Genomic DNA, 26,193 nt, shown 5'->3' on the forward strand with positions numbered 1-26,193 from the left:
AGTGTTTTAGAGCCAGTTGTGAATGTTACTCATTCATGCAGTGTTTTCTTCAAAGACCTAGTTTTGTATGTGTTCTGATAAGAAGGTTGTTCTAGAGTCAGACCTGAGTGGTATAACGCTGAGTGACCTTTCACAATGACCAATAAAATGGTATGTGTAGTTACAATTTGCCAGAGTTTGTTTTATCAGAGGAATAGGCCTGGGAAATATTTACTTGAATGTATAGTTTTCATGTAATTTTCAAGCTTACACTGCTTAAAAGCTAATTGCACATACTGTTTATCTACACTGCATTTCATGTATGGTTAAAGGAAAAAGGACTTCTGCTTGTATTACCTTTGGTTGTTTCTAGTGGATAGAGTGAATAAAAGTCAGAAATAGTATATTCTTAAAGTTGTGGGTTTTGAATGTATTTTCAGATGATTTTGAAGGATTGGACAGTCAAATACAACATCTGTTGTCAGACAAATTAGCAAGACATAAAATAGGTAAGTTTATTTTAAGATATCTTAGTGTAAGTGCATAAATACAAATGCATTTCCAACTTGATGTAAACTTTGCTAAAGGAGACACAGGAAAGCACCTAGGAATGAGTTCATATGTTAGTATTTATAGATAAGGCTTGGTAGTTTTTCATTGTATATTAACCCTGCTCTAATTTTTAAATTACTTCTACAACTTCTAGTATTTAATTTCTATTACTGTATTCAACAGTTATCTTTTTATCTGTCACATTTTTGTTTTTCATTTAATATTGAGTCAAGACACTGCTCACAGTTCAGTGAGAGCAATAAGGGTTTGGTTTTACACAGTATAACCGAGGGTGCAAATAACCTGCTTTCTGTGGTGATCTGAATCTAGATAGGATGGAGCAATGGGCAAGCAGTCAATTGTAGTCCCATACTAGAATGTTTTGTTGGGTTTTATTCCCTTCATTAGTATATTATGCACAACACTATAGTTGTGTCTACCTTCAAAAACTATTGCGGCAAGTTATTTACCATTTTTATTTTTAGCCTTTAAATATTCTTAACTAACTTGCTTTCAACTCTCAGGGGCTTTTATTCTTTCTTACAAACACTAGAATATTGAATGTTACTGTATTCATGTATGGCAGCTTAGACAAATTGAAAGTTGAGACTTAGTAATAAGTAAGATAAATACCAGAGAAGTCTTGGAAATGTGTGGGGTTTCTGTTGGCAAAAGTGCTGCTCTCCTGGAACTTGGAGATTGGATTTAAGAATCTCGAAAGCAAGAGGCTGCTTATGCATTCTCTATTGCTCTCCTCTTGCACTACCAAGGCAGTGCCTTTTCACTGTTGCTAATGAAATCCTTCACATTTAGGCAAGGTTCTTAGTCTTTGTTGAGAGTTTGTGTCTGCACAGTTGTGAAAAGCTTTTGACACTGTCCCACATGACATCCTTGTCTCTAAACTGGAGAGACATCAAATTGATAGATGGACCACTCAGTGGATAGAGAACTGGCTGGATGGCAGCATGTGACGAGTTGTGGTCAATGGCTCAATGTCCAGCTGGAGACCAGTAATGAGTGGTGTCTGTAAGGGACCAGTACTGGGACAGTCTTATTCAACATCTTTGTCGGTGACATGGACAGTGGGATTGAGTGCGCCCTCAGCAAGTTTGCTGATGACACCAAGCTGTGTGGTTCTGTTGATATGCTGGAGGGAAGGAATGCCATCCAGAGGAACCTTGACATGCTTATGAGGTAGGCCGTTGTCAGCCTTATGAGGTTCAGCCATGCCAAGTGCAAGGTCCTACACCTGCGTCGGAGCAGTCCCAGGCACAGCTACAGGTTGGGCAGAGAAGAGATTCAGAGCAGCCCTGTGGAGAAGGACTTGGGGGTACTGGTTGATGAGAAAATGAACATGAGCCAACTTCAGTGTGTACTCGCAGCCCAGAAAGCCAACCGTATTCTGGGCTGCATCAAAAGGAGCATGACCAGCAGGTTGAAGGAGGTGATCCTGCCCTGCTACTCTGCTCTTGTGAGGCCTCACTTGGAGTATTGTGTGCAGTTCTGGTGTCCTCAACATAAAAAGGACATGGAACTGTTGGAGCAAGTCCAGAGGAGGACCACGAGGATGATTGTGAGGTGACTGGAGCACCTTCCATATGAAGATAGGCTGAGAAAGTTGGGGCTGTTCATCCTGGAGATGTCATAGCAGCCTTCCAGTATCTGAAGGGGGCCTATAAGGGTGCTGGTGAGGGACTCTTCATTAGGAACGGTAGTGACAGGACAAGGAGTAATGGGTTAAAACTTAAACAGGAGAAATTTAGGTTGGATATAAGGAAGAAGTTCTTTACTGTGAGAGTGGTGAGGCACTGGAATTGGTTGCCCAGGGAAGCTGTGAATGCTCCATCCTTGGCAGTGTTCAAGGCCAGGCTGGACAGAGCCTTGGGTGATATGGTTTAGTGTGAGGTGTCCCTGCCCATGGCAGGGGGGTTGGAATTTGATGATCTTAAGGTCCTTTCCAACCCTAATTATTCTATGATTCTATGTTTGCTGCCACTTGTGCTTGAGTCCCTAATGTCCGTATCTCAGATTCACTAAGATATATAGAATGAAATGTAATATGAAGTCGGCATGGTGACTTTAAGAAAAAGAAGAATAAATATTGATATATGCAAAAGAGTGCTTTTGGCAATGCCGATTCCCTTTTTCTGTCATGATAGCAATTTGATATAATTATCAGCTGGGAAGTGCTGACCCCCCTAATACAGAAGAACAGGAAAGGATATGTAATGTTTTTCATTTCCCAATTTTCCTTTCATACTTAATGTAAATTATTTCATCCTTTAAATTAGTAATGCCTTCCAACACACCTAATGTTCGTCGGACAAAAAGGTTACGACTGAGACCTCTGGAATACTGGCGAGGCGAGCGTGTGAGCTATAGGATGAGGCCTTCAGGTACTACTTCCAAAATACCTATTTGCTTTTTCCCCATAGAGCAGTAAAGAGATATCTGTGGATTGATCTTGTGCTGTGAAAGCTTTGAGGTTCTTAACATTTGGTAATTTGTTTTAGAAAGTGTATCATTTATGGTCTCCAGCTATTTAGTCATCTTTCTGTGTAGCCCTTTTCCTCTCTTGATACTCCTGTGTCAGCCAGAAATAGTATCAGCCTTGCCTTAACTGTTTAGAGAAGAACAAAGCGTTTCTCTCTGCTAGTAGGTTTATTACGTCAAAGATTCTGTATGTCACCGGAAAAAGAGGGAGTCTACTGGATCATTCACTGAATAATTTCCCTTTGTGTGGGGATTGTTCTCCAGAGTAGATATTATAGTATTTTATCCAGTCTCAGTGTTAAATTCCTCAAAATGTTAGAATAGATCTTTGGGATCTGATCTGAATAGATCTGATGTTCTCAGGGATTTTATTTTTTTTCTGACAGTTCAGCCTATTTTGGTCCTTTCCTAATCAATCAGTCTGCTTGAAAATCAAATTTTTTGTGTCCCTAAAATGATGTTTTGTCTTAAAAATTACTCTTATGTTATGGATTTCTGAAATACTCTCTGACTGAAATTGATCAAATTCTTTTAAGAAAAGTCTCAAGATGCATTACATTCCAAAATACTTGAAGTTTAAAAGCTTTCTGGTTTGTTCTGGCTTTCTAAAGCGATCTGAAAATTTCAACATCAAGGAAGTATATTCTCAACTGAAATGGCATGTTGGTTGTGCAAGTCTGCATTCTTGAAAAATTATTACGAGTTAATGAGCTTTCTTTTGTTTCAGGAGGGCTTGTAATTAGTGGAATAGTGTGTCCAGAACCAGAACCTCACAGGAAGATTAAACGGAGGAAGGATGGTCACAAGCAGAGAAGGGATGAAACAAGTATGAAAACAAATATGAATACAGACTTTTTTCTTTTGATACTTAAAAAAAAACCCCACAAAAACTCTCATTGCTGTAAGATTTTTCTGATGTAAAAAAAATTAATCTCTCTGGGTAATAAATGTATTAATGATGATATAAAAAAACTGTTCTTACTGTATTTATATCAATGCTGTATAATCTCGTAGAAACTTTAACATTTCAGCACTGCAAAGGAAGAAGTATACTTTTGGCCATTGATGGGAGACAGGATCCTGGTCTAGATCAGCCTTTTCTCTAAGTGCAGTCTGTGTTGTAATACAAATCATTTGCAGCCCATGTAAACCTGAGCTGGTAGTGACTGTTCATGTTGTATTTTACAAGGTGCTTTAGGTGCATTTGAACTGTCTTCCAGAAGTGGTAGATTTCCTCTTTAACAGACTTTCACCCTTACAGGTAATCTTTTGGTGGCATCCTTGAATTTTAAGTGATGCATATAATGACCATCAGCTGAGAAGTACTTCTAGGACAAATTCCTAAATTTTATTGATATGATAAAAATTTTGTGTTAATAGCTATATAGAGAGTTGCAGCTATTGCTGCTTCTGAGAGATGGTTATGTTGGAACAAAGCTATTTCAAACAAGTTTCTCCTACCCCAACTGTTGTGGCATCAGAGTATTTAAGCAGCCATGAGTGCTATATCAGTCACAAAATGCTAAAGCCTGCCTTTTAACATCCATGTTCTGATGGCATTTGAAGACATTTCCTGTACACTAGGGAGTTTAAATTGTCTGCTTAAGAGAGTTCTGCAAGAGAGCTTTGGGATATTTATGCTGTCACGAACATTCTCCAGTGTCTCTTTTCTATTTGAAAAGTGTAAGGTTGTCATCAACTCTTAGGCTGTTTCCTTCTCTAGTAAAATCCTTTTTATTACAGAAATAGTTCTCTGATTTACAGCTTCAAGTGAGATTCCTTTAATGGCATTTCTTGAGAAAAGGAAAATGGAACATGTGCTTATTCTTTTGAACGCTTTATGTCTTAAGTCTCCTGTCACCCATCAGCAGTAGGTAAAAGGAAAAAAACTTGCTCTTCATACATCATGTATTTTATATCCTCTCAGCATCTGTTGCTAGAAAAGCACTTCTCTTAAAACACAGATCCTTTTAAATAAATACTGTCATCAATAGCATAGGATATATATCTGACATTCCCCTGGAAAATTCTTTAGGATTTTAGAGACCCTTTATCTATTGCACACAAAAGATACTTCCAACAAAAACTACGCTTTCAGAGAATTGTTAAGGAAGGTTTCCCTTTATTTCAAGAAAGTGTATTCAGTCTGTTTAGTCACTTCAACCAAATTTAAGTACTTATGTGTGAAATCTAAAGTTGTAGAAAAGTTGTGGTTCATTAATCAAGTTTTTAAAACGTAGAGTGATTATTTTTGTGTTATTTCATATGGTGTTTTTTTTTTTCTTAGGAAGTGAGATACCTGCAAATCTGGATCACAGCCTAGCTGATACTTCTAAGCCAACTGTTGTAGTGGACCCGATAATAAATGAGGAAGTACTTCTAGGTGAGTTGAAGGGGTGTGACCCAGGGCCTATCTGAATTCTGTAGTAAGTATTTAGACTGATAAGGAGAACTGTTCATGCCATATTGGGCATAAAAGGGTGAGCTGTTGAAATACTCATAGCTCTTCTGGAGAAAATTATGAGGGAGAGACAAAAAAGCATCCTGATTTTCATCTAAATACTGAGTCTAGCTCTTGGGGGGTGTTGCACTGAAACAATATGTAATGTGTAGAATTTAATAAGTAGTTACTGAGCTAGTAACAATACTAATTATGTGTTAATATTAATATTGATCTCCTGGACCTTCTTGTAGAATGTGTTAACACTGAAAACAGTAACGCGTGCTTCTTCAAAGACGAAACGGTAGAAATATATAAAAATTTGAATACATCTGCTTTTGCCACTGGTAAATTGATTTTGAAACCATTTAAAGAAAAAGGACATCAGTTTGTCCACATGGATACAATAGTAAGTATGATTTTTTTCTGATTTTTATAAAATGGATTATGCAAACATAAAATCTTTGGTTAGAAGTGCATGCAACATTGGTACATTTTTCAGGGTTTTCTCCCACTATAATGCAAATCAATACAGGAAACATTAATGAATCATTTAAGTTGTGAAATCACTTATAACCGAAGGAACTTGTTATAGGCACTCTGCATGCATATTGCCCTGCTTTCCTTCACATTAAATCTGTATGTCAATGAATACTTTCTTCTGGATCTTGCAGGCAAGATAGAATTATCTAGCTTATCTGGTTTCTGATTTTGTTACAGCATGTATGCAAAACAAAGAGTATATTTTCTTGGATAATTTTCTTAAATGTTTGCAAAAGAAACATTGCTAACTTTAAAACTGTTTGGCTTTCATTTAGGCTTTCTATATTATCCATGGCAAAGTTCTTGTTACCTTACATAAGACATCATATTATCTGACTACAGGAGACTTTTTCTATGTTCCACCAGGTATGTATACGTGTTTAAAACCAGTGTTGGACATAGATGAGACTCAGTTAGCAAGCTGCTAAGCAAAATGGAGCTGAATTATGAGAAAAGATATCTTTGAGTAGAGAGTGGGAAAGCATAGGGTTGTGAAGAAAGGAATATGACCCAAGACTGGGTATGAATGCAGTGGTACAAACACTGCTTGTTTATGTGAGCTGGCCTCAAAGTTAATTATGATACTACCAAGTTCTAAGAGTGATGAATTTCTCTTGGTATTCTGATGCTGTCCCTAAACTATAGTGTTGGGGAAACTTTAGAGACAGCTTAATATATAGTGGTAGCTAATGTAATTTGAAGCCTTGGGTGATACGGTTTAGTGTGAGGTGTCCCTGCCCATGGCAGGGGGTTGGAACTAGATGATTTTAAGGTCCTTTCCAATCCTAACTATTCTTTGGTTCTATGATTGTTTTGGTTAGTATGTGTTGGCTGTTTTTTTGAACATATAGTTGTGAAAATCCATTTGGACCAGTTCACCACCTTTTGCACTTTATGCTTGATACATAAAAGGTGCAGAATGTCTTGTTGAACTGGTTAACTCCATATGGGTTGTTGAGAATTTAGTGATTTTACCCTCTGAGATAAAAGTAGAATGAATTCCTCCATATGGGAGATTGTGCTTCAGTGGGTAAGACGCAAGTCGGGAGAGTCGGTAGTGTTGTAAAGCAGGCATTTCATGGAGCTGTAGACAGCTTTTGTACAGCTCTCTTGCAAAGAGACTGTGTTAGAAAATGACAAGGTACCACTTGTTTTTCCATTAACTTTTCACCAGAACATCCTGATTGAACAATTGTCCAAATAATGTTTGATGCTTTGAAGCTTTTTTCTCTTTGTTTTAATTTTAAAAGTATAGGGGTCTGAAGGGAAAATTTTGTGGTTTACTCTTTGCAAAAGCACATCATAAAAACTGCTGAAAGTTCTGTGGGGCCATAAGTATCTATACTTCATTTCCATTATTACCTGCTTCTTGATGGCCTGTCTCATATTGCCTGGATAGGAGATGCATTGGTTGTGGGGGGTGACTTCTTTGTAATTTCATCAAGTGTGGCTGTAGACAAATGTTAAGATGTCGATTGTTCTTGACATTCAGTGCCTTTTAGTTGTTTCCATATTTGTGTTGTGTTAGTATGCAAATCTGTGAGTGAAGATCTGCAGTCCTTGTGTGGGTTTTAGGGAGATTTTCTATAGGAATAAATGAAAGTTAATTCAGTCACCTGAAAATTTTCTTGTGGGCTTCAAGAGGTAAGAGCTCAAGCCTGTTGCATTCTTTTCAGTAAAAATCTCAGTAACGATGCAGTCTATTCTTACCACAGGTTAGAATAAATGAAACTAGCTATGTTGCTTTTTATCTCTTTGAAATGCAATGATATGCCTGTAAGGTGGTGTTCTAGAGTAGGGGCTTATATTCCTTCTGTTAAAATATATGAAATAGAAATACATTTGTCTTAAGAGAGGACTTCAAAAGTTACTACTGGCTTCTAAGAAAACTTTCTCTATTTTTATTTGTAGGAAATGGATATAACATACGTAATCTCCTGAATAAAGAAAGTGTTCTTCTCTTCACACAACTCAAAAAAGACAGGTGAAGAACTTACTGCAGAAAAATTAGCTGAAACACTTGTAAAGTTTTTGTATGTTTCCAAGCTCCTTTTACTTACAAAAAGTGATTGAGTGCACCCAGCTTAACATTTCAAATTGGTGCATAGCAGCTGAAATCAATTGAAGAGTTAAGAGCAAAACTAAAAGAACCTCAGTAGTTGGCGAATGAACAGAGGTGACATACTGAGAGGCTTCACTCTGCATCAGTTACTGTTCTTGTGTTATCCAAAGACAGAAAGATGTACATGCAAAATATGTGGGTAAAGTACGTTGATGATCCAGATTGTATGCCTCATATCCCCTAAAGATGCTTAGCACTAGAAAAAAAATATGACATCTTCATCTAACTTCTGGTAATCTTAATGTCTGCCTGGTACAAACTGTTTAGAATAATCTGTTTAAATATAGGACCATGCTGTTCACATTCTTGTCTAAGAGATGGGCTGCTGGAATCTTGTGTGCTGGGATCCAACTGCCTTCTACTGTGTTAATGACGTGTTTCTTCCTTGTTTAGCAGATGTATGGTTAGTGCCTCAAACTGTAAAATGGGAGCTCTTAAGTAGGATCTGATCAGTTGTATCTTTCGCATGGAAGCTATGGCTCTATTAGCTCTGAACACTGTGGATAGCTTTATTTTGTGTAGCAGGGATAAGTCATTGCTAAATGTATTACTTTAATATCTCCTTTTGTTTTGCTTGCTGTGTTCCTGGATAATAACGAGGACCTTTGGGAAAACTGTAATTATACTGTATACCTCAGAAGCCAAGTCTAGACAGCAGATGGTATACACAGCATTTGTCTCCCAAGCTCTTTCAGGTTCCTTCTGGCTGAAGATAAGGATAAACTGCAGCTATTCTGGTAGGGTACTTTCTCTCAGTGGTCACTGGTATTCTACAAGAGAATGAGATAAGGAAAATTGAAAAGGAATCGTAAACTTTAAGGAGTTCAGGACTGAGTGCAAACAGCCTTGGCCATGATCTTTATGCTATATCTTAAGTATACATTAAAGTAGAAAAGATGAACTGGCTTTAGTGCTTCCTTTAAGCTTTCAGCTGCCGACTAACTTTCTGTGTCTGTGAAAGTGCTCGGCCCCCAAGATAATGATACATCCAAGCTCTCATTTAGACTGGGGAGCTTGAGGTGTTTTGTTTTTTTTTAATCATACTCTTTCAAGCAGTGTGTTCCTATGAGTAGTGTGTATATAGACCGACAGTGGAAATACTTAGTAGAAGTTACGTGGCATCTTTGCATTCATGGCTAAACTCCGAGAAGGTGAAAGGACTATGCCAACTGCCATTTAGTTCTTCCTCTGTCTTGATAAGAACTCTTTGCTTCCAAAGTTCAGACTGCACAAAAGGATCTTTCTCCTTTTTTTCCCAGCCTCAACCTTCATAAACAGTTTAAAAGTTGAAATGATAATTAAAAAAAGACATTAAGTTACAGCTGATAATTTGATGTTTGCAGATTTTCTAAATTTTGGGCTTGGGTTGCTCTTTTCAAGGTCAGCAAGCTTCAAATACTGTCCCTTCTGTGTTGGAGCCATACCAGCTTACCAGATGGGCATACAGGCTGTTTCCACTGCTTGAGGGGATTTCTGACCACTAAAACATTTTAGTTTAAGTCTTTCAGCTCAGGCCTGCAGAGGTCTGGAAATTTGCCACTTGGAAAACAGTACATTAGACCAAAGATCCTCTGCTCTTCACCCAAGCCTGTCTTCCACCTTTCAGGGCATGGATGTGGTCTTTGAGCCCAGCATCTCATTGATTCCACATGAAGGTCAAAACAAGACTACTTTTCAGTTGTGTTAAAGGCCAGGGAGTTACCCTGCAAATTTTCTTCTGCATTACTTGTCTACATACTAGATAGCAGAGGGGTATGTGCTTAAGGGGTAGTGAACAGGTATGGACTATGTAGGGATCTCATGGCTCTATAAGGAAGCGTGTATGTATGTTGTGGTGGAGCTCAAGGCAGTTTGCTGCTTTCTAGCAATGTGTTCTATTTCAGTGGGGTCAGATGAGAGGTGTTAACACTGCCTTTGTTTTATAGGGCATTGATGTCTCTTCCCCCACTGCACTATACTACAATTTGGCAGGAAGGTTTTGAGTGGGTTTGCTTTTGGGTCATGAGTAAATTATGAGAACTACGTCTTTCAGGCTATTTTCTTAAGCAGAAGTAATGTGTGCAGACCTTTTCCTAATACAGGCTGGAAGTGGCAGATGTAAGGCGGTTTTGGTAAAGCTCAGAACTTTTTATGCCGGATGGTTTTGTTACTTCCTGGCTCACCAATTTCTTGAGAGAAATGTCCTGTATGGTTTGCAGAGAACGTTTTGTAATCAGAACAAATCTCAAAGTGGTTTTGCTGCTTTTATTGAAAAAGATCCCCAAAACAGTTGTGCCAGGTGTGGTGATGTATGTAGGGTGTTGCTTTAGTTTAGCACCAATTCCATGATTTGTCACTAGATGGAGCTTCAAGATCAGCCGTTTTACTTTGGCGGGCACGCGTGTTAAGTTGGATTTGGTTTTTGAAAGAGGAGGAAGAACGTGTTATATTTAGGTGGAGATAAATTCAGTTGAGTTCTGTTGCAAGAAGACATAAATCTTACTCCATTAACATTAGGACTTGGCACTAAACCTTGTGAAATTTGTTCTGTTAGCATGTATGTGCTACTACTTGTAGCCACTTGCACAAGGCTGACTTCTAAAACATCACTATACAGTGGGAGTTGAGCTAGGTTGCTCACCATTTGTCTGGATTGCATTTTATGTTTTTTTCTTAAACTTGACAGTTGTAAAAAAACTTGCTTCTGTGTCATTAGTCTAAATATAGTGTGAAGACGTGCAGCAGAATGTTCTGAGTTGCAGGACATGGGTGCTGAGTTGTGCAGTGTGGCCAGCAAGAACCAGTTGGTCAGAAGAAACTGTTGATGTTTCACCTCTACCTGGACTTACTTTGTCTCCTGCTTTCTACACTATTACTACTAGTAGTTGTGGGTAACCTTTGGTAGTTTAATTTTTATCTTTACCAAATAGGATATTGCAAAGAAAGAAAAAAAGCCTCCTCTGAAGGCTTATGTAGATGTATGATTCTTTTTATCAGTAAATTTTTTATTCTGTTGAGTAATCTAACTCCCACTGACTACTGCTGTGATGGTTTCAAATAGTTATGTGTCAAAATTGGTTAGAATTGGTAAAATGCTAAATTAATAGCTCATACAGAGCATATTGTGGCCTGGAGCTTAAATATATATTCTTAGGGTTTCTGTAATGTTATTTGACTGTTGTAGCTTTTGAAGCAGCTTTTAAATTACTTCATAAACTAAAGTGACTTACATATTCAGCTCAGACAGCGCAACTTTTTACTTAGCATCAGAGTACAGAACATCACCTCTAAAAGTAGTAGAAATCTGAGCCAGGTTTGTGTTAAACTAGGCCAAAGTTGGTTAGCCAGCGTTACTGCTGTGGAGTGAAGCTGCGATCATTGTTGTGGAAGAAAGTTGTTGGTCTTTCCTGTTGCCTGTCTGGTACTTATGCTGCTCCTTGGGATCGCTGGTTTCTGTCAGCAGTAATTGAGAGAGCTGGAAACAAAAATATTTCATCAACTTCATGTTAGTAGGCCTAGGTCTTCTATGGTAGGTATGGTAACAACTAGAGGCTTATTTTAAGGAGGACAATTGAAAATGTCCCACCAGAATAAAAAGTCAGATTTTTGAAGGTTTTGGCTCCCTTTGAAAAAAAAAAACCAACAAAAACCCCCAAAAAACTAAGCAAAAAAGCAAAACAAAAAAACCCATAAAAATCAAACCCAAGAATTTACTGGTTAGTAGGTTCTTTTGAAAACCTTTTTGTAGTTTCATTTGGTTAGAAAGCTGTTCCTGTTTTATTATACAAAGATTTTTTGCAGTTTAAAGCAGCAGAAGAATGGTTGCAAAACTGTCAGATATCTGTGCACATATGTACTTGTACAACTTTGTAAACATAAAATAAGAGAATATGAGCTGAGTAATTACAGAAAAATAAACAGCACCAATAAAGCAAACTGAATCACATATACATTTTCTTCTGCTTTCAAGTGCTGAGTTGCTTATCTGCAGAGGGTTTTAAATTAACATTTGGTGAATGCAGTAAACTTAAAGAGCTCTTTCCTCATTTCACAACAGCTGAAAAGGCATTTCAGCATGAAGGAATATTTCTTGCACTTCTGCTGATGTATAGACTCTGCATAATGTCTTTTGTAATACAGGATTTACTTGAATTGGTGATTGATTGCAGATAATACATGTAACTGAAGAGTATGGAACATGCCTCTTTAATGATATCGACAGCTGTTGTAATTGAGTATTTTAGTCTTTCCAAGCTGGTATGTTTCCTCTTCAGAAGAGGTCTTGAAGCCGCACCTTTCTCAGGTTGTATGGAAAAGCTTCATTTAGGATTTGACAACCAAAGTGATTCCTATGGTCCAGTTCTAAGATGAAAACAGTAGCTGATCATCAGTCAAACCAGTTGGCTGCAAGATTATTAAGAAATGAATACACTAAAAAGCATGCATGCAGAGCTGCTCTGCGTTCTTCAGCTCATCCACAAAGCTCCTGGTTTGATTTGCTTAATTTAAACTCCTGTGCCCAAGTAAAGGCACACACGAAAGATAGTAAAACCACCTTTACTTTGCACTTCTTTGAATTTTTTTTTTCATGATTGGAGTACCAGAGGGGCAATGATTGAAACAAGAAGCTCAAAGAAACTAAATATTTACTTTCTCAGTCTGACTGTTCAGTTGAGATGCAAATCTTAAAGTGTTTTCAGAAAAGCATATTAATGTCCAGAGTAAGGTTTTTAATTTCTCTTTCCAGCTTGGTAGGTAAGGACTTTTAAATTTGAAAATTGAAGGATTGCAGTGCTCTTGATGATTATTGAGGAAGTTTATTGAATGGGTGCAGTGGATGTTAACACACATTATTCTATTTAGTTTACTACCTTTTTTTCATGGTCATGGTGTTTGAAGTTACTGAAAACACAGGAAAAGGCAACAGTGGCTGAAATTAAAATTGATCAAGATGGCAGTTGCATGGCAGTGCTGTGTGCAGGCGTCTTCTGGAATCAAGGTACTATAAAGATGGAGATGATAGGAAAGATGGTGAGGAAAGGACTGAGATGGGAGGTGTAAACATAATGAAGGGCAATAGTAGCGTCTAAGGGTGCTGTAGACTGACTTGTCTAGATTGCGCAAAGGATTTTCAGTAGAATTCAATAACTTGGAAGAGCAGAACATAGACTTCTCCAATCAGTAAGGGTAACCCCTCTGATGTTGGTACCATGAGACTATGGCTGTCTGTGCTGCACTTCTGATTGGGGATTCTAGTTGTGCTATAATCACTTGTGTTTAGGAGCATTATGTCCTCTTATCTAGAACTGCAGGATTCAGCTAATGAACATGATGTATAATCCAGTGAACAAGAGTCCTGAACTTCCTGGGTTTTATCCTTTCTTTATGTTAATATCACTTTTGTGTTGTAGTACAGAAGGGACAATTACAAGAAATGAAAGTTAATGATGAAGGGTTTATTTCAAACACAATCTGAACTTTAAATTTTATTGCTGACAAAGAGGGGGCTCCCCTAGGATGCAGTAGCCTACATGCCTGCTGGAGAAGCTAAGCACTTCTCCTATATTAAAGTTAGTGTCAAGTCAGCTCTGAGGCTAATTAATCAAAACAAATTTACAATTAAGCCCAGCAAGGAAGACTAATTAAGTAGCCAGTTAAGAAAAAGTGCTGAAGGAGGGAGCAACCTTAACGGGAAAGTATGAGACTCTCAGTATTGGCCCGTGAAGGACAATTAAGTGATAATTGCAGAGGTTTTTTTGCATCCAGCAATGCTCTCTGACTCCCGTTATGGCTGATTTTCTTCGTATTAGCAGAAGCAGACATTTGCCTGGTGAACAACTAAGCTTTACTGTGTGCTTTGATGGCAATTCATAGATAAAGCACAGAGGTCGCTGCAGCAACGTGTTAGAACACAGCTGCCAGACTTGAACAGTATTTCAGCTAGTGAAAAAACATCACTGTGTTTTAAAGACAAAGTGACTCTAAATGTTTGCTTTATCTGCCTCTTCACTTTGTGGTGTACAGAGTCCATCTTAGCATCCTGCCTAACCTTTCAAACAAATTACATTGAGTGAATTCACCAAATGAAGCAGGTTGGAAAAGACCTTTATGATCATCAAGTTCAACTGTTACCCCAGGACTGCCAAGTTCACCACTAAACCATGTCACTGAGGGCCTCATCTGCATGGTTTTTGAACACTTCCAGGGACAGTGATTCTGCCACTTCAGTAGGCAGTCTGTTCCAATGCCGGACTACCATTCTGGGGGAGGCATTTTTCCTAATATCCATTCTAAACCTCCCCTGGTGCAGCTTAAGGCAGTTTCCTGTGAATTAACAAAATTTAGAATAGCTTCATTTTGTTCAGTTGCTAGCTCAAGTTCACAGAAATTATTACCTTGTCGTGAAAGGGCTTCTGTTGCTTATATCCTGCAGCCATGCTGCGTGACGTATTTCTGGGTGGAAAAAAAGGAAAAGGGGGAAACCATAATAGTAATATTGCTTTTACTGAAAATAATTTAGCTCCTCTTCTGAAGGACTTTCTCAGCTTTCAAAGGTCATCTCTGGTGAGAGGCTGAGGGTTGCAAATGAGGTGCACGCCCCTCCTTGCTCATTTCCATGGAATGGTGATCTTGATGAAGTATGAAACCTGTCTTACTTAACTGGATGCCTGCATAAGCTAAGAATTTGCTTAAATGTCCACCTTTGGGTTGTTTTTGCTGTGCACTTATCTGGAACTGGAATTATTTTGGAAATTACAAAGAATGGGTTTCCTCAGGTATTTGAACAAATGCTGGTAGTAATTTCCTCCATGAAATTAACTCCATGTGCACATGCTGTGTCCTGCTAAGCAGGTTGGCATTTGTCTTTAAGTATCCATCAAAATTGTGCTTTGTCTCCTTTTGGTTTTCTCTTCTTCCTTCCTCTTGAAGCAGGCTACGAGATGAGGCATTCACCTGCCACTGTTACAGCCCAGATGCTGTATTGAAGCTGCTCCTTCATTTTCTGTCCTGCTGCCTCAACTAACCTCTTTGCCTTCTTTGGATGCATTTTCCTTACTGAAGATAATTTTTTTGTCTTCGTGCTGCTTGCAAAGATTTCATCATTTTTCTAACTCAGTTCCAGGTATTTGAATTATTTTGGAGGTGTTCTCATGCCTGAAGGTTCCTTTGCTGCTTCTCCTTCAGGCTTTGTACATGGCCTGGCAAAACTCCCAGTTTCTCATTCAGAGAAGTGATGCAGAACTTCCTTTGTTGTTCCTCCATTGTTTGAAAGACTTTTGTGTAGTTTTATTCCCATGAAGGTCAGCTCAGGATGTCACTGGAAAGGTGTTTGTTACTGTTGTCATCTGCTGCTTGCAGAAGCAGAACTGAGACTGCTTCAGGCCTGCATGATTGTCCTTGAGTCTGGTCCATCTGTTGAGGTTGGCTCTGCAGTGCTGAAAGGATCCATCCCGGCACTGTTTCTCCTGGCCAGACTTACCCCAGAGCATTGTAGTGTTGTGCTTTTAGTTCCTCTTGTAGCAGTAATTCAACGTGCTGGTGACTTGCTTTGCCTTGGCACACAATCTTGCTGTGGCTTTGCCATCATTTGGACATCATTCAGTATGCCAGTTTTGCATTGGCAGGCTGGTCCTGGCATTTACCTGCTCTTACATCTTCATTCCTCTTGCCCAGTGGGAATGCCATTTGGCACCAGCTGGTTTTGGAACAGAGGTCTAGTGTGCTGGTTTGTGCCCATGGCTGCAGATATGGATGTGGATATGTGTGCCCTCTCACACCACATTGCTGCCTGAGTGTTCTGGTAAATGCCAAGAGAATCTTCCTTGGTTTTGAAGTTTCTGTAGTATCTAAGGAGGAACCTGGGCTAAATAAGATGGAAGAGATTGGTGGCCCTTCAGGGTTGCCTTCATGTATTTCTCCTAGAGACAGAGCTAAGACCTCATAAGGCTCATCGGACACATCCTTCTATGTGGAACAGCTCTGTCCCCACAGCTCAGAACCTGTTATCTCCATTCCTACTTGCTGCCTGCAGGTGGGAATGTGTATTTGCCAAGTACACTTGACATCCTCATTCTTGCCACCATGGTTGCTGTGGATGGGTGAAGAGGTACAGAAGAGATGAGGCAAAAGCTCACATATGGGGAAAAGTTGCTTATTGGAATCCAGGGCAACTGGTTCATGGTGGGCCTGCTTTGAGCAGGGGGTGTTGGACCAGGTGACTTCCAGAGGTCCTTTCCAGCCTCAACCACTCTGAAAAATTGAAGTTTCCCATGCTATGGAAACTGCTCTTCTGTAAGTTTAGTTCACGCTTGTCTTGGGAGGACCCACATGCTGTACACCTCAAATGGAGGTCCTTTTCTGTGTCATAGAGCAGGCTGGGAACAACCGGTGTGTGAAGTTGCCAAGCCATTACCTGTCTTATTTGGGAAGTCATGGCACCTTTGCACAGAGGAATGTGTTTGTTAGAGACCACTGTTGCTTAAATTAAATTAGGCTAATGTGCTCTTTTGAGTGTAATTGAAATGATACTGATATTCTTATTGATTTGCCACTGGAGTAGGTGAATGCTCTAATGTCCTTGCTGCTGTGAGTACAATCTGTAGTGGTTCCACTTTACTGTCTAGTAGTCCCCTAATGTCATGGCACAGTCAGATAGGCTTTTTTAAACTGTGTTAATTTGAAATAATTTCTATTCTTTTTATAATTTAGGCCAAATCCATACAACGTGTTGGAGACATAGCTCTGCCTGCAGACTGAAAATCATCTGCTGCAAATAAATTCTAAAGAACACTGTAACTACCATCTGACGGGCAATACACCCCAGCTTTAAGGGGAACATTGTTTCATTGATCTTAAAAGGTATTTCTCCAGTGTAAATTATAAATATGTGATTTGTTACAAATTATTTTTAATTTTGTATCAATAAATATTAAATAATGCAAATCAGTTTTGATTTATTTGATTTTTAAATCATTTAGGAATTAATTTTCTAGTAGCTTGTGTGGTTTTGAAAATGCAGGGAACTGCAGGAGTTTGACTTGTAAATATTTATAAATAATGTGAGTTACCTTGAGTGGCTTCAAGGATGTCACCAACAGTGAAATCTTTCATGTGCTCCACTGGAGTTCATGGAAACTCTTAGAACGAATTTGACAGTAAAATGTTTTTCATAGAATAGAACCGTAGAATTGTTTAGGTTGGAAAAGACATTTAAAATCATAGAATACAACCATTAACCTGGCGCTACCACATCCACTGCTAAACCATGTCACTAAGTGCCACATCTACCCCAAGCGCCATGTGTTTTCAATACCTCCAGGAATGGTGACTCACCCACTTCCCTGGGCAGCCTATTCCAGTGCTTGACAACTCTTTCAGTGAAGAAATTTTTTCTAAAACCCTATTTGAGCCTCCCCTGGTGCAGCTTGAGACCATTTCCTCTTTTCACTTGTTACCTGGGAGAAGAGACCAGCCCCCACCTCACTACTGCCTCCTTTCAGGTAGTTGTAGAGAGCAATACGGTCCCCCCTGAGCCTTCTCCAGATTAAACAGTCCTAGGTTCCTTAGCCTTTCCTCATCACACTTATGCTCCAGACCCTTCACCAGCTTCGTGCCCTTCTCTGGACCTGCTTCAGCACCTCAATGTCTCTCTTGTAGTGAGGGGCCCAGAACTGAACCCAGTGTTCCAGGTGCGGCCTCACCCATGTCAAGTAAAGGGGAATGATCACTGCCCTTGCCCTGCTGGCCATACTATTGCTGATACAGGCCAGGATGCTGTCGGCCTTGTCTGCCTGGGCCCAAGCTGGCTCATGTTCAGCTCTGTCAGTCGGCACCCCCAGGTCCTTTTCCAAATAGCAGCTTTCCAGCCATCCTTCCCCAAGCCTGTAGCTTTGCCTGGGGCTGTGGTGACCCAAGTGCAGGACCTTGCACTGAGCCATGTTGATATATATATTAGCTTTAAAAACTCAATGTCCCTAGTTGACAGTTGCTTTGATACCAGTTCAAATCCTTGCTGCTCCTGCCATAGCTGTACAGAAACTCTGGGTTGAAATGTTGCAGACTTACTTGGTTTTTAGGTAAATTGTAGACAGAGCTACATTCTGATGCAGTGTTGCAATCATCCAGTGCTCTTCAGTTTTGCTGTGTGGTGACTTAGGCTGTCCTCTGTGTTCTCTGTGAAATTTTCAAAGTGTTTCCATTTAGCTGGAGATGGTACTCCTTGAGAGTTACCTATTACAGCAGGTCTTGCATAGTCATCAGAATGAAATAAAATGAAAGCACCTCCCATCCCTTCAGGGAAATATGGTCCATTAGTTTTTCATTTGCCAGGAGCATCAGTTTTTAATATTTTTCCCTTTTACTTTGTCTCCTGGGAATATCAATCTGCATAGGTCTGTTATTAATTCCACAGCAACAAGCTAATTTTCTCAAAAACCTGAACTGGGGGTAGTAAAAGTAGGTCTCCCTAGGAATGATCTAAAATCCAAACTGGACTACAAGCATACCATGCATCGTGCTGTGGTGGTGGCCGGTTGGTTTGGTTTATTCTTAGTCTCTTTGCCTCATCTGAACCCACTGTTTTGATTGCAAGCTAAGTGTTGTAGAGTTGTCCAGCATTTAAAACTTGGAGTCTGGGTCAATATTAAAACAATTCTGGAACCAAAACAATTTTTGGAGGTGAAAGGCTAAGGAAAAAAAAATCTGAACACGAGTGTACTGTGTAGCGAATGACAGTGTATGAACTTATTTAAATGTTGCAGAGAAGGGAGCAAGAGGAGTTTTCTACTCTTATTCTGTAAGCTCCATTTACAGCATCCACACTCATCAACCTTCCCCAAGCAGCGTTTCATTGTTTTGCTGGTAAGAGCCTGGCTAAAGTGCAGACTTTTGACTAGCAGTTCTCGATTCCAGTAAGTATTCACCATTAACTAGAGCCACGGAGAATGTGTCTCTGCCGCTCAGGTGTCTGCTACTGGGGCAAGTGTGTGCAATGCTTGTGCCCCTGGGCTGTGTGAAATGGGAAGGGGCAGGTCATAGACTCATACAATGGTTAGGCCTTCTTGCAGAGGACCCAGCACTGATTTGACTTGAGTGCTGCTCTGGTCTGGTGAGCTGCTGTGTAGGTTGCCATGCAGGATCCCTCAGGCAGGACATGGATCTGGGGGCTCTCTGCTCTTCCAGACTGTTCAGACAGGGTTATGCTCTCCTGCGCTTGCAGTCTGAAGTGAGGAATCATTACAGCTTTTCACTGACTGTTTTGACAGTGCTTTTATCTGGAATAGTCCATAGCAGTTTCTTGTTAATTGGATCAAATCAATGCATTGGACAGAAACAGAGCGATAACCGCATATACCAGGTACCGCGTTTTGATGATCATGAAGATTGTTAATGTGACTTTCTCTTTTACCTGCCTTAACCTGGAAGACTCAGAACATGTGCCCTTCCTGTGCTAATTGGACTCAGTCATAACTTCACAGAAGGAGGGCAGTTTCAGTAAAACCTGTACAGTGACCCAGTATTCACTTCTAGGGAAGCAAGGAGCTTCTTTGTCTCGTATCTTTGTATTGGTTCTTTTTTTGAGGGGGGGTGGGGTGGTGTGATGGTGTTTGTTCAGTTCCTCCAGCAATAACAGATGAACTTTGTCAAGTTTGTCATGTCACTGGAAGGTCTAAAAAGTTTCAGGAGCATTAGGTGATCAACACACAGGTAAGGCATGCATTTCATAAGGGGCACAGCAGAAGCTGAGGCTCAATTTATATTTTCTGTAAATTAATTCAACTTAACTTTCTTTATTGTCATAGGTAAAAAAGCACCAATCTTAAAAATGATTCCAATCAGTGCTATGAATTACTTGCTCCATGTGTGCTGAGAGCCATGGGGTTGCTACTTGGAGATTACCAAGCTAGTTCTGAGCCTTGAAATGTGGTGGGCGTAAAGGCAGATTCTTGTGCCTGGGACTTGAGAACAGCCTCAGAAGCCCCAGGTTGTCCACTGGTGGTAGAAGAGATCATGAAAAGTCACATTTATTGCACATCTTTAGCAGCTCGGGTTTGGTTTTACTGTGTGAATCTCTTGTGTATTCTCAGTATCTTGAGTTAAAAAGATCCTCCTTTCTTCTGGGAAACAACTAGTATGTGGTCTGCTGGTGCATAACTGTGACTGCTTTCTTATGTGGTTCAGCTATTATTAAAATAAGACTCATTCATCTGCAGATATGCAGGTCTAATTTGTCTGCTAAGGATCATGTGATTTTTAGTTTTGTTTTTTGCTTTTCTGTTATGAACTGTGCATTATCCATACACATGCTGAACTGTAAGAAGATATATTAAACCAGCGCCAAACATTTTGCAGCCTAAGGAATTAAGACTGTAAAGTGAATGAGGTGTGGGAAGCTTTCCTGGCTGCCTCTCTTGATACTGGAGAAAGCTTTTCTATGCCATAATAACCTTGCTTTGCTTTTGGTGCTGCCCCAGCCTGGTGAAGCTCTACCATACATGCTGTGTCTACTTCCAGCTGCTCTTTCTAAGATTCCAGCCTGTGCAAGAGGTGAAGGGAAGCCAGTTTCCAGCTCAGATGGATTGTATTTAATTTGTTTTTTCTTTCCTCGTGAAGGAAATAGATATAACTAATCTGTAGCATTTACAGGTGGGAGTTCAGCCAGCCCCAAGCATTTATAGAATCATAGAATAGTTAGGGTTGGAAAGGACCTTAAGATCATCAAGTTCCAACCCCCCTGCCATGGGCAGGGACACCTCACACTAAACCGTGTCACCCAAGGCTCTGTTCAGCCTGACCTTGAACACTGCTAAGGATGGAGCATTCACAGCTTCTTTGGGCTTGAAGTTCCATGCTTGATTATTTTACATTTATAGCATAAGAATCAGGCTGTTTCAGGTTATTCTGCTAAGTGTTGCAGAAAAAAAAAAGCACTTGGGTCAGCACTGAGCCAAGGGGACTCGAGCAAGAGGTAAGTTGGTGTTTACTGCTTGCAGTTTCCCTGTTGCTGTTTACATTGCTCTCTCACACTCACACACAGAGTGTGGGTGGTGTGAACACTTCTGAATGGTCAAAGAAGCTAGACATGGCAGCTTTTGGCTGTTGGTGTCTTTTCCCCTCTCCGCTCAGAGGTAAATAGGGAATGCAAGCAATTTGGCCAGAGCAAGCAAGTCAGGAGACTGCACTTTTGGCTTTCAGAAATGTTTTTTTTCCCAGTTTTGCTAGGTAGCTTTTGCGTCATCTCTGAATGAATGAATGAACGAATAAATGCATGGCGTGATGTTTTCTCATGTTTTTTTAATTTGATTGGTTTTCTGCACTTTTTTTGGCAGTTCAACCTCCGAAGAGTTTCTAATGGCATGTCCCTATACCCTATGCTAGCATAGAGCCTGGCAAAATGAATGCAGGAGCAAATGGACACAAAACCCAGTCAAAATGCTTTGAAAACATGTTCTAAACCAGTTTTATCCTAGGTTTGAGAGTGCCTGTTGCTCTTTTCCTGTGTGCTGAGGTTCCTGAGTGCCCAGCCTCTGCAGAGGATTCAAGGTACATCCTTTGAACTGAATGCAGGTCTGTGCCTCTGCTGAACACCAGTCAAGCCACCCATGCGATGCTGACTGTGGTGCTGTCATCTGCCTTCCACCATCTCCAGGCTCCCTAGGGTTTCCCAGGAGTAAACCCTACTGTGCCACCCTGGGCTCCAGAAGGCAGGCACTGAAGGTGGGAGGAAACCAAACCAATATGCCAGAGCAGTTGGAGGGATGCACAGATTTACACTCAGCAAAGGAGACCAGCATTCGCCAGTGATTGACATTCCTTCTCTGCTCAGGAGGTAACTGTTCTTTGTTGGTGTGCACAGTTCCACTGAGGCCTGGGTTTGCTTTTTAGCTGGCTCTGATTCTGAGAGGTCTGCTCTGTCCAGTGACTGACTTGGTCTTTTGTTACCCAATCGCTTTGCATTGAGCCTACTGCCCTCCATTGACTTACCTTCCAGAGATTTGTTCCTGTGAATCTTACTTAGTGCTTTCTTTTGATTCTGGTTTCTATTTTTGATTAATTGAGGAGAGCTGTCTTGTTTATATCAATGGCATCTGGAGCCATGGGTTTTGAATCACTGAATATATACCTGGGCAGAACTGCTACCACAATCACTGTCTGCTCCCTACAACCTTATGTTTTAATTTTGAGAGCCTGTGTTTACAGAAGATAGCAACTGAAATCCTTGTTTCAGTCTACTTTACAGCCACACCACTGCAATCTGAACGCTACAAGGGTTAGCGTTCAGCAGAGTGCATACAACAGTTCAGAACTGCTAGTCCAAATGTCAACAAAATTAGTGCCTCTGCAGGTGAAATTTTATTTCTCTTATGGCAGACAGTTAAGAAATGCACCTGAATGGGAATGTGTGTAGAAAAGAACAAATATTTAACTCAATGTCTTCCTTGAATAGTAGCAGGACCAAGACACTGTATGTAGCTAATGCAGAATAGTCCTCCTTTTTAGTCACATGCCTTGCATTCCTTTGTCAGGTAGTATTCAAACTCTGTATGGGCAGTAGTGTATTTTCCCCTGTGCTCTGTAAATGTAGTTTTGTGATTGCGAGACATAGCTTCTGTTTTCCACTAGAGGCCAATAAAGTGTAGGACAAGGCAGCTGCAGGGCTTCCAGCAGAAAGACGCATCTTTTTTCCCTTCCAGACCTGTTGCTTAACTGTTGTATTTCCATCTTGATGATTGTTTCTTCTTTTGGAAATGGATCCCCCTCTAATGAAGTGGAATTCAATTGCTCAGTTTTCCTTCCAGTGTTTTGTTCCCGAAACCTTCAAGAAGTTAAAGGATTGCTCTCTTGATTTGCTTATACATATCACTTCCACATTTTCAATTCTTAGCTGTTGACTGTGTATCAGCCTCCATGGAATAAAGGAGACCTCAAAAAGGTGACAGAAAAAGAGTGGTTAATACCAGTGCTTTGGTCTTTTAAGAGTTTCAGGAAATGGTATGCCTGTAGCTACTACATTTTACTAGGGATCTCCCTAAGTTTTGTGCTTACCAGTGACTGAGCCAATGACATCTAATTCCAGCTGAGGGGCAGGGTCCTGTCCATGTTCTGTCATCTGTCTGCCCAAGTGCCACTGCTTCCTGGATCCTCAGATCATATCTCAGTCCTAGGGACAACAAAAGTCCTCAGATACAAGGATAGTGGTGCCAGCTCTCTGTCACAGACAGGTGAAGCCAGCTAGGACAACAATTGTTGGCCTGGGAATTATCCCATGACACAAATCAGCAAGGACTAACTCTGCCTAACACTTTGTTTAAAGACAGAAATGTTTACAGCAAGAAGAAAGTGCTACTCGGAGCATTAGCTTGGAAGGGTTCTTTGGACTTTGTAGCTGCCTAGTAGGGGTCTTGTGAGTGGCACATGTGTAAGCTTGACCTGTTGCCATGCTGCTGGCGTGGTCATAGCACTGTGTTTTGTCTGCTTCTTCTAAATCTGTGAGATTCCTCTGGGGAACTTGACTTTAGTTAGGCTTCTCTTTTTGGAGGATATGCTGTAGGAAGCAAAACTGAGGTGGGATTGCAGCTGCACAAAGCAGGCTGTAACCTATGAGGGTGAATGTCCCCTCCAACTTCATGCATCTGCAAAGGATTTCCTCACCTGGCAGGATAGGAAGTGCTGAAGTTTATACCAAAGAGTTGCTCTTCCAGGGCAGCTCTATACACATATAGAGTGTGTAGGAGCAGGAGCTCCTACACACAGGCAGCAGCCTCTGGAAATGGGCCCTGAGCTGCCAGTGGCTTCAGGAATATTGAACACCTTACTGTCTTCTGAAGAAAGCTTATTCGTTGTTATTATTATTTACTCCTCATTAACACTGGTGTAGCATAGCAGGGAATTGAGAGCAGCAGCAGCTTCCTGGCCATTATGTATTGCTGCTGGCGGCCGCGTGTGTGCAGTGCCATGGTGCTGTACTCATGCAGGACCTATGATCAGGGCAGGTACCAGGTGTTAAAATCAGGGAAAAAAGGAAGCAGAGGGAATCTGGTTTGGCTTCATCCCCTGCTGCACGTAGTGTCACAAACGCTCACATGGTAGATCATATAGAATGAAAAAGAAGTAGGAAGTGACACTGATACATCAGCTTCTGGTCTAAAAGAGTCTACAGCTATTTTTGCAAAATGAGCAATTCTGTGTATTTCTGACCATGCCTGCTATTTACTTTCCCTTGCTTTCGTGCTGTGCATCTTCTCTTTTTCTCATGTGTAGAGATACAGTGTTGGTGGAAATCAGTATTAACATTAAATGATTGGTACCTGTTTTAGAATAGGATTATAGAATCATTTAGGTTGGAAAAGACCTTTAAGATCATGAGGTCTGACTGCTAACTCAGGACTGCCAAGTCCACAACTAAACCATGTCCCTAGGTGCCACACATACATGCCTTTTAAATACCTCAATAGATGGTGATTCCACCACTTCCCTGGGCAGCCTGTTCCAATGCTTGACAACCCTTTTGGTGAAATTATTTTCCCTAATATCCAGTCTAAACCTCCCCTGGCACAGCTTAAAGCTGTTTCCTCTTGTCCTATCACTTGTTACTCGGAAGAAGAGACCAACCCCACCTCACTACAACCTCCTTTCAGGTAGTTGTAGAGAGCAATAAGGTCTTCCTTCAGCCTCCCTTAAGCCTTGACACATCAATCCAGCCTGTCCAGATCCCTCTTAACAACCTTTCTACTCTCAATGAGATCAGCACTCTAACAACTGTCCCACTTGATGTCATCTGCAAACTTACAGGGGGGGCACTCACCCTTGTCCAGATCATTGATAAAGAGCTTAAACAGAACTGGCCCCATTTTACTGAGCTCTGGAGAACACCATTTGTGACCAGCTGCCAGTTAGATTTAATTCTATTCACCACCACTTTTTGGGCTCAGTGATCCAGTCAGATTTTTACTCAGCAGAGTACACCCATTCAAGCCATGGGCAGGCACTTCCTCCAGGAGAACTGCTGTGGGAAACAGTGTCAAAGGCTTTACTAAAGTCTAGGTAGACAACATCTACAGCCATTCCCTCATCCACCAAGGTCAGGCTGAAGGGCCTGTAGTTTCCCAGATCCTCACTCTGGCCCTTTTTGTAGATGGGTGTCACATTTGCTAACTTCCAGTCAACTGGGACGTCTGGTTAGCCACGACTACTGATAAATCACTGAAAGTAGCTTGGTGAGCCACTTTGTGTGCATTCAGATACGCCTGAAAGATTAGGACTGTGGCAGTTCAAGGTGCTGTGCAAATGGAAATAAAGGATCTCTGCTCTACAGTGTTTATGTTCTAATTGACAAAGGAAGAAAAATTACAAAGTGTAATTTTTCTGTTGTATCTATGCTGCTTCAAGCAGTGGGGCTGGAACCTCTAGGCACTCTTGTAAGCAAATTCAACATTAATAATTCTTCATTTTCTGAAAGAATAGTGTTACAGAGTGACTTTCTTGCTGTAACTCAGCAAAACAGGCATGTAATCTCACGTGTGAGCCACAAGTTCCTCCATAGAGTTTCAAGACAAGGGCATCTCTCTCTGCTGAGGGCTGGCACGTCAGAAATGCTCAAATGAGAAAAGGGACTTGGGGTCTTTTCCTAGCTTTAACCCCGAGGCACTGTTTCACTTGGCAGTTGACAGCCCCTTTCTGCCCAGCTGTTTTTCCCTCATGTAAAATGGGCAAGTTGGAAGCCTGCACTTTAACACCACCAGTGAAAGATCACTGGGTAGGGGCAGGTGCCTCAAGCCTAAGAGAGGCTGAGCAGAGGCAGTGCATCACTTGCGCATGCACAAATGGAGGATGTTTTTAATGTTTTTTAATATGTTAAATTAGATAAATGTTTTCTCAGGACACATATTAATTCTGGAGGTTGATTATGTCCAGGGAGTAAGTTCCTGCTCATTGTAGCATGGGCCGATTTCGGGTGGAGCTGGAAGCCCTTTGGCCATGCTCAGATTATGGCACAGGGAGGCGGTAGCTCTGTTTTGGGCCAAGGCAGAGACGCTGATACCAGTCCTCGGCTCCTGATTGCCTAGTGCCATCAGTGCATCAGGGC

At 40.7% G+C, this 26,193-nt stretch overlaps 1 protein-coding gene across 3 annotated transcripts in view; it reads left to right on the forward strand.

Annotated features, from left to right (window-relative positions):
- The window catches only part of CENPC (centromere protein C), a 28,210-nt gene extending 11,218 nt beyond the window's left edge, over nt 1-16,992 (forward strand). For all 3 annotated transcript variants that reach the window (XM_031048570.2, XM_031048571.2, XM_031048572.2), the window contains 8 exons: nt 420-488; nt 2,823-2,927; nt 3,752-3,850; nt 5,312-5,407; nt 5,719-5,873; nt 6,283-6,373; nt 7,919-7,991; nt 16,818-16,992. In XM_031048570.2, the coding sequence (XP_030904430.2) occupies nt 420-488; nt 2,823-2,927; nt 3,752-3,850; nt 5,312-5,407; nt 5,719-5,873; nt 6,283-6,373; nt 7,919-7,991; nt 16,818-16,848 (719 nt within the window). In that variant the 3' untranslated portion in view covers nt 16,849-16,992. The remainder of the gene's footprint in view (nt 1-419; nt 489-2,822; nt 2,928-3,751; nt 3,851-5,311; nt 5,408-5,718; nt 5,874-6,282; nt 6,374-7,918; nt 7,992-16,817) is intronic.
- Nucleotides 16,993-26,193: the final 9,201 nt, after the last annotated feature.

This window comes from Melopsittacus undulatus, chromosome 7 (genome assembly GCF_012275295.1).
Source record: "Melopsittacus undulatus isolate bMelUnd1 chromosome 7, bMelUnd1.mat.Z, whole genome shotgun sequence".
Taxonomy (NCBI): domain Eukaryota; kingdom Metazoa; phylum Chordata; class Aves; order Psittaciformes; family Psittaculidae; genus Melopsittacus; species Melopsittacus undulatus.